Here is a 9266-nt window from a genome sequence, read left to right as displayed (position 1 = left end):
TTTCATATCACAGGAAAGGAATTTTACTGGAGTTAATTTTACCACAACAAATGTACAGGAATAATAGTGAATATCGGAAGTCTGAAAATGACTTGACTCATTACTTGTGTTGGAAAATGTTTGCTTAATCTTCAGCACTTTCCAAACTATATGATCAACCTGAATGTTGAACCTGACACCATAACTATTTGATAAACCTGACACCATAACTATATGATAAACCTGACACCATAAATATATGACAAACCTGATACCATAAATATATGATAAACCTGACACCATAACTATATGATAAACCTGACACCATAAATATATGATAAACCTGACACCATAACTATATGATAAACCTGACACCATAAATATATGATAAACCTGACACCATAACTATATGATAAACCTGAATCATAAACCTGACACCATAAAAGTGTCCAAAAAATCCTGACCCTGAGGGACATCCGGGAGATATTAAAATCTGAGCTAACTTGGTGACTGGTACCTGTAAATATGTACATATGTTGTAATTAAATAAATGGTGAATAAAGTTTGTGTCCAGGACTATGGTCTAAAGTAGTGCACTATAAAGGGAATAGGGTGCCATTCTCTGGTCTAAAGTAGTGCACTATATAGGGAATAGGGTGCCATTCTCTGGTCTAAAGTAGTGCACTATATAGGGAATAGGGTGCCATTCTCTGGTCTAAAGTAGTGCACTATAAAGGGAATAGGGTGCCATTCTCTGGTCTAAAGTAGTGCACTATATAGGGAATAGGGTGCCATTCTCTGGTCTAAAGTAGTGCACTATATAGGGAATATGGTGCCATTCTCTGGTCTAAAGTAGTGCACTATATAGGGAATATGGTGCCATTCTCTGGTCTAAAGTAGTGCACTATATAGGGAATAGGGTGCCATTCTCTGGTCTAAAGTAGTGCACTATATGGGAATAGGGTGCCATTCTCTGGTCTAAAGTAGTGCACTATATGGGAATAGGGTGCCATTCTCTGGTCTAAAGTAGTGCACTATATAGGGAATAGGGTGCCATTCTCTGGTCTAAAGTAGTGCACTATATAGGGAATAGGGTGCCATTCTCTGGTCTAAAGTAGTGCACTATATAGGGAATATGGTGCCATTCTCTGGTCTAAAGTAGTGCACTATATAGGGAATAGGGTGCCATTCTCTGGTCTAAAGTAGTGCACTATATAGGGAATATGGTTCCATTCTCTGGTCTAAAGTAGTGCACTATATAGGGAATAGGGTGCCATTCTCTGGTCTAAAGTAGTGCACTATATAGGGAATAGGGTGCCATTCTCTGGTCTAAAGTAGTGCACTATATAGGGAATAGGGTGCCATTCTCTGGTGAAAAGTTGTGCATTATATAGGGAATAGGGTGCTATTCTCTGGTCTAAAGTAGTGCACTATATAGGGAATAGGGTGCCATTCTCTGGTGAAAAGTTGTGCACTATATAGGGAATAGGGTGCCATTCTCTGGTCTAAAGTAGTGCACTATATAGGGAATAGGGTTCCATTCTCTGGTCTAAAGTAGTGCACTATATAGGGAATAGGGTTCCATTCTCTGGTCTAAAGTAGTGCACTATATAGGGAATAGGGTGCTATTCTCTGGTCTAAAGTAGTGCACTATATAGGGAATAGGGTGCCATTCTCTGGTGAAAAGTTGTGCACTATATAGGGAATAGGGTGCTATTCTCTGGTCTAAAGTAGTGCACTATATAGGGAATAGGGTGCCATTCTCTGGTGAAAAGTTGTGCACTATATAGGGAATAGGGTGCCATTCTCTGGTCTAAAGTAGTGCACTATATAGGGAATAGGGTGCCATTCTCTGGTGAAAAGTTGTGCACTATATAGGGAATAGGGTGCTATTCTCTGGTCTAAAGTAGTGCACTATATAGGGAATAGGGTGCCATTCTCTGGTGAAAAGTTGTGCACTATATAGGGAATAGGGTGCCATTTCACAGCCATATACTGGCCAAGTTACTGATGTGGTCACACACGTGCAGGGCGAGATGACCAACCCAGAGCTAATGGCAGGGAGTAATGACAGGTCGGGACAAGAACTGTAAAAATTTAATCACCAGCATGTGACAACTGTTTTCCACCATTGGATGAAAAGCCATGGAACAATGCTCAGCCAAGCATGTAAAATAAGCCTGTCTTAGTACTGGCAATCATAATATGTCACCTTTCCACATACTGACCTTTAAGTCTTTACTGTGTAAGGGTGCATTATTTGATATAATTTCATAATGTAACTGTACTTTTACTGTGACCAACAACATGACATCTAGACAGAGAGCATCTGTAGTGATGGCCATTAGCAGGCATAGAAGGGTTTACATTTACATTTACATCATTTAGCAGACGCTCTTATCCAGAGCCACTTACACATTGGTACATTCAACTTATGATAGCCAGTGGGACAACCATTTTTTTTCTTCTTTTTTTTCTTTTCATGGGGGGGTGGGGGAGGGGTTGTATCCCAAATGGTACCCTATTCCCCATAGGGCTTTGGTCAAAACTAGTGCAAGATGTGAGGTATAGGGTGCCATTTTGGATGCACTGAGACTGGCTCATAGCATTCTGACTCAAAGTACTCAGCCCTCAGCTTTCCACGAAGGCATACTTTGATGGATTACCACAGTGAGATATTCACTCACACAAGCTTAGTCTGAAATCCATTTAAAAAACGAATTGAATTACTCACATATAACATTCACAATGAACTGTAAAAAATCTCCACAGACTGAGCGATGCTTAAAAAGGCCAGAAGAATCCTGTGCTTATGAAAGTTTAACTTATTCTTGTTCTGTATTATTAACAAACATCTCCTTCTCTGTATTTATTTTCTATCTTTCACCATCCATGTCCTCTTTCTCCGGATGCCAAGCATCCCATGGTGCCAGTAAGATGATAGTTAAGAAAAGCATAATGTCTTCAAGAGTCACTCTGACACAATCTCACTTCATTAAAGCTGTAAATTCAATGAAAACTGGGGAGGATGCATCTTTAAGAACAGTATGAATATCTTGCATGAATTAACTCTTTTTGAAATACATTTAAATTGAACATTTAAAAGTTTGCCATTACATTTTATTTTACATCTGCCCGGTTTTGCATGTCAAACTATCAATACCACAATAAATAACACTGAATAAGATAATCTATTTGACTGTGTGCCAAAAAAACACTATCAATGCCCTTCTGAACAACAATAAAATGGATCCCATCTGCAGGCCAACTGTCAGTATTAATGTAGTTGAATGAATCTGTGGATATGTCAGGATGTGTCTAGGTCATTCATCATACTCCAACCAAAGCTCACAAAAAGATAACGGACATCATTTGGACCATTTGCTTGCACTGCTGTGTACTGGAAGACAGACAGACAGACAGACAGACAGACAGACAGACAGACAGACAGACAGACAGACAGACAGACAGACAGACAGACAGACAGACAGACAGACAGACAGACAGACTTGATTCATCATCATCATTAAGAACATCAGTGAAAGGCTAATTCATAAAGGTAAAGACCATATTTATCAGGTTGTCATGTCTCCCTGGGTCCAACACTGTCTTGATACTTTGTACTTGTGTTACTTATACCTGGTCTATTGACATTGTGTGCTTCTCAAATGGCACCCTATTCCCTATATAGCGCACTACTTGTCAAAGGCAGTGCGCTATATAGGGAATAGGGTGCCATTTGGGACTTATCCATTGTGATGCAGAATGTTATTCCGTCCCTTTCCCTGAATGGGAGTGAAAATGGCCATGCAGCAGTTGGGAGGTACTCTGAGAGCGAACATGGATATTAATTGCTTGTTTAAACAGAGCCTGGCTCACAGAGTCAATATCCTGGAGAGATGTGTTTCGCTATTATATTTCAGGGGAGAAGAGAAGGTCTTTACACTAGTAGGATAATTAACTATTTCAGAGGAGAAGAGATGGTCTTTACACTAGTGGTTAAATTAACTATTTCAGGCGATAAGAGATGTTCCTTTCACTAGTGGTTAAATTAACTATTTCAGGCGATAAGAGATGTTCCTTTCACTAGTGGTTAAATTAACTATTTCAGTGGAGAAGAGATGGTCGCTACACTAGTGGGAGAATTAACTATTTCAGAGGAGAAGAGATGGTCTTTACACTAGTGGGTAAATTAACTATTTCAGTGGAGAAGAGATGGTCTTTACACTAGTGGGTAAATTAACTATTGTATTTGTGTCTTTAGGCATAGACTGTTCTGCAGCCGTCTAGTGAGACATATCCCCCTAATTACCTTGCTATTGTTGTTAATATACTTAAATCTCCACAGAAAGATAATTAATCATATTCAGATACCTGTGTGGATGTCAGTCAGAATTGAAAATAATATTTCAATTTGTCAATGTACCGGTATAGCACTTTAATCCTGTCCATACCCAATGATTTCCACGGGGGCGTGAACAATGACCTTAGGGGGTTAACTGACTTACTAGTATTAAAAATTGTGAAATTAAATAAAAAATGAAAAACCTGACCTTTGTCTTTCTATGCAACTTCAAGTCCTATAACACTGACTCAGCCATTTCTGGAGATGTGTTTATTCTGACATAAAATAAAGCCCTGGAACAATCTGGAACAATGTCTACCTTCATCAAACTCTCTGGAACAATGTCTACCTTCATCAAACTATATGGAACAATGTCTATCTCCATCAAACGATCTGAAACAATGTCTACCTTCATCAAACGATCTGAAACAATGTCTACCTTCATCAAACTATCTGAAACAATGTCTACCTTCATCAAACTATATGGAACAATGTCTATCTCCATCAAACGATCTGAAACAATGTCTACCTTCATCAAACTATCTGAAACAATGTCTACCTTCATCAAACTATAGGGAGCTCAGTCATGGATGAAAAAAAAAAGCAGACCAAGAGACGAGAGAGGCAGAGGAGAGAATAGAGGAGGGAGATGGGAAGGCAACATAAAGGTAAAGCTCAGTGCTGTGTGTCAGAGTGAGGGAGGCAGTTGGAGATGGAGGGATGGGAGAGGAGAGTGCACCAGTCTGTGTACCTTGAGGCCAGAGTCAGAGGGAAAAGGCCTATAATGGCATGCGCTAGTGTGAGCTAGGCTGGATGGTTGCATACTCGACAAGGTCCCCGGCAGTTTGAACTGAGCTTCGTGGGCTGGGAGAGGAGGCCAGAGCCGCAGTATCCAGCTCCGCATACTGGACATCACAGTCCTTGTGGCCAGAGTTCTGGAGACAAGAGAGGCGAGAGGAGTGTGAGGAGTGTGAGAGAGGGAGAGAGAGAGAGAGAGAGAGAGAGAGAGAGAGAGAGAGAGAGAGAGAGAGAGAGAGAGAGAGAGAGAGAGAGAGAGAGAGAGAGAGAGAGGGAGAGAGAGAGAGAGAGAGAGAGAGAAGAGAGAGAGAGAGAGAGAGAGAGAGAGAGAGAGAGAGGGAGAGAGAGAGAGAGAGAGAGAGGAGAGAGAGAGAGAGAGAGAGAGAGAGAGAGAGAGAGAGAGAGAGAGAGAGAGAGAGAGAGAGAGAGAGAGAGAGAGAGAGAGAGAGAGAGAGAGAGAGAGAGAGAGAGAGAGAAGAGAGAGTGAGAGAGAGAGAGGGAGAGAGAGAGAGAGAGAGATGGAGAGAGAGGGAGAGAGGGAGAGAAATCGATAGATAGATCGATCGATAGATAGATAGATAGATAGATAGATAGATAGATAGATAGATAGATAGATAGATAGATAGATAGATAGATAGATAGATAGATAGATAGATAGATAGATAGATAGATAGATAGATAGATAGATAGATAGATAGATAGATAGATAGATAGATAGATAGATAGATAGATAGATAGATAGATACAGTTGAAGTCGGAAGTTTACATACACTTAGGTTGGAGTCATTAAAACTCGTTTTTCAACCACTCCACAAATTTCTTGTTAACAAACTATAGTTTTGGCAAGTCAGTTAGGACATCTACTTTGTGCATGACACACGTCATTTTTCCAACAATTGTTTACAGACAGATTATTTCACGTATAATTCACTGTATCACAATTCCAGTGGGTCAGAAGTTTACATACACTAAGTTGACGGTGCCTTTAAACAGCTTGGAAAATTCCAGAAAATGATGGCATGGCTTTAGAAGCTTCTGATAGGCTAATTGACATAATTTGAGTCAATTGGAGGTGTACCTGTGGATGTATTTCAAGGCCTACCTTCAAACTCAGTGCCTTTTTGCTTGACATCATGGGAAAATCAAAAGAAATCAGCCAAGACCTCAGAAAGAAAATTGTAGACCTCCACAAGTCTGGTTCATCCTTGGGAGCAATTTCCAAACGCCTGAAGGTACCACGTTCATCTGTACAAACAATAGTACGCAAGTATAAACACCATGGGACCACGCTGCCGTCATACCGCTCAGGAAGGAGACGCGTTCTGTCTCCTAGAGATGAACGTACTTTGGTGCGAAAAGTGCAAATCAATCCCAGAACAACAGCAAAGGACCTTGTGAAGATGCTGGAGGAAACAGGTACAAAAGTATCTATATCCACAGTAAAACGAGTCCTATATCGATATAACCTGAAAGGCAGCTCAGCAAGGAAGAAGCCACTGCTCCAAAACCGCCAAAAAAAAAGCCAGACTACGGTTTGCAACTGCAAAAAATATCGTACTTTTTGGAGAAATGCCCTCTGGTCTGATGAAACAAAAATAGAAATGTTTGGCCATAATGACCATCGTTATGTTTGGAGGAAAAGGGGGACTGCTTGCAAGCCGAAGAACACCATCCCAACCGTGAAGCACGGGGGTGACAACATCATGCTGTAGGGGTGCTTTGCTGCAGGATGGACTGGTACACTTCACAAAATAGATGGCATCATAAGGAAGGAAAATTATGTGGATATATTGAAGCAACATCTCAAGGCATCAGTCAGGAAGTTAAAGCTTGGTCGCAAATGGGTCTTCCAAATGGACAATGACCACTAACATACTTCCAAAGTTGGACAAAGTTGAGGCAAAATGGCTTAAGGACAACAAAGTCAAGGTATTGGAGTGGCCATTACAGAGCAAGAAGGCCTACAAACCTGACTCAGTTACACCAGTTCCATCAGGAGGAATGGGCCAAAAATCACCCAACTTATTGTGGGAAGCTTGTGGAAGGCTAACTGAAACGTTTGACCCAAGTTAAACAATTTAAAGGAAATGCTACCAAATACTAATTGAGTGTATGTAAACTTCTGACCCACTGGGAATGTGATGAAAGAAATACAATCTAAAATAAATAATTCTCTCTACTATTATTCTGACATTTTAAAAATAAAGTGGTGATCCTAACTGACCTAAGACAAGGAATTTGTCCTAGGATTAAATGTCAGGAATTGTGAAAAACTGAGTTTAAATGTATTTGGCTAAGGTGTATGTAAACTTACGACTTCAACTGTAGATAGATAGATAGAGGGTTCTATGATAATGAGAGAGGATTATATGATATTGAGAGAGTGTTCTATGATAATTAGAACATAGATAAACTAGTTCGTGTATTCATGAAAGCTGGAACGAACGGGCCAAAATGATCTAAACACAAGCAGAGATGACAGTGAGACTGAACATAATAGCATGATACATACAGAGAACACATGAAAGATGACAAGAGTAGACGTGACAGAGATGAAGAGGAGACATTAAAACAGAAGACTTACTTATTAACAGACCAAAGGACAGGAAGAGACAGTAGACAAAACAGATCAGATATATTAGACAGAAAACTAGACCGAAGACAGATAGAACAAAACTGATCAGAGACGCTGGACAGAAAACAAATGACAGACCACGTAGGGATTGAACATTCCGGTAACTTGCATCTGCAATTCTGAAGTTTTCCAGAAATCCCAGTTAGAAGATTCGGGAAATCAGGAGGGAATAAACAACAAATATGAAATCCTCCAACCAGGATTTCTGGAAAACCTGGGAATTTTGGGAAAGTTACCAAAACGTTCCCATCCTACAGATGGGTATAGACAGCATCCTGAAAACACTGTATTAGACACGTATATACCCAGACTAAAGACAATCCTAGACATTAAACATTAGACACATATAAACCCAGACTAAAGACAATTCTAGACATTAAACACACATATAGAAGACAACAGACACAGAGATGAGACAGGAGACACAGACGTAAGGAAGTCATAAACAGCATTATTTCACCAAACAACTTAGAAATTGTATTTCCTTGGCCCATGTTAGCAAGACGTAGTAAGACAAGATGTGTTGACTGTATCCTCTGGGTGTCAAATCGAACAACAAATAAATGTAATAGTTATGTTGATACCAAGTGGTAAGACTCTAGTGAAACCAAAGAATTCAAAAAGCCAGAGATGAAGGAATCAGAGGTAAGATAAATGAGGTGATGAATTACATTGTCCCCCAACATCAGGAAGAGAGCAGAAGAGGATGGAACTCTAAATCGATGACTTCTAGAATGACACAGGGAAGATCTCAATTGTATGCTCCTTGCGTCCTCTCTCCTCTTTCCTCGTCTCCTTTTCAAACCCATTGGTCCTTCCCCTCTGACCTTCTCCTCCAATGGGTTTTGAGAAGAAGGCGAGGAGAGAGGACGCAAGGAGTATATAATTGAGATTTTCTCCTCTGCTCACCTCGCGCCACGAGTGGGTGAAACACGTCTCCAGAACCCCATATTGCCTTGTGGTCTATTGTCAATGCTCTTTGGTCTGATCGAGTCACAACATAATTTGCATGTAGTATTGTTTCAATTAAACAGAAAGTGAAGAATAAGCTGATGTGATTGATTGGAGAAGGTGGTCTTGGTCTGTGTCCCAAATGAAACCCAATTCCCACATAATGCACTACTTTTGACCAGGGTCCATAAGGATCTGGTCAAAAGTAGTTCACTATATAGCGAAAAGGTTGCCATTTGGGATTCACAAGGGTCTGTCTGTCTCCAAGGAGAATGGTAATGAGGGAAAGGCGGAGCGATGTTGTTGGTTGTTGACAAAGAGAGAGAGTGGGAGGTTGTTGGTTGTTGACGAAGAAAACGCAAAACAGGGAGGGGGGGAGTTAAGGTAAATATGCTGCTGTCACCGTGACTCCCGGGGATGAGATTAAGGAGAGCAGGAAGAGGCCTTCCCAGGGTGAACTGACGTATTTGATCTGTTTTCTCGCCTCACACAGTCAGTGGATATCTGTTACTCTGTTTACATTTCATGCACTGCCTATCACATATCCTCTCTACCCTG

At 40.5% G+C, this 9266-nt stretch overlaps 1 protein-coding gene across 2 annotated transcripts in view; it reads right to left on the bottom strand.

Moving 5' to 3' along the window:
- The window catches only part of LOC121567861 (actin cytoskeleton-regulatory complex protein PAN1), a 130409-nt gene that overhangs the window by 27347 nt on the left and 93796 nt on the right, over positions 1–9266 (bottom strand). Inside the window, exon 4 of one of the 2 annotated variants that reach the window (XM_045212602.1) lies at positions 5076–5259. The exons of the other annotated variant lie outside the window; for it this stretch is intronic. Coding sequence (XP_045068537.1) covers positions 5119–5259 — 141 coding nt within the window. The 3' untranslated portion in view covers positions 5076–5118. The remainder of the gene's footprint in view (positions 1–5075; positions 5260–9266) is intronic. 2 annotated transcript variants of the gene reach the window in all.

This window comes from Coregonus clupeaformis, unplaced genomic scaffold (genome assembly GCF_020615455.1).
Source record: "Coregonus clupeaformis isolate EN_2021a unplaced genomic scaffold, ASM2061545v1 scaf0029, whole genome shotgun sequence".
Taxonomy (NCBI): Eukaryota; Metazoa; Chordata; class Actinopteri; order Salmoniformes; family Salmonidae; genus Coregonus; species Coregonus clupeaformis.
The sequence above is the reverse complement of the archived record's forward strand: the minus strand, read 5'-3'. Positions and strand labels throughout refer to the sequence as shown.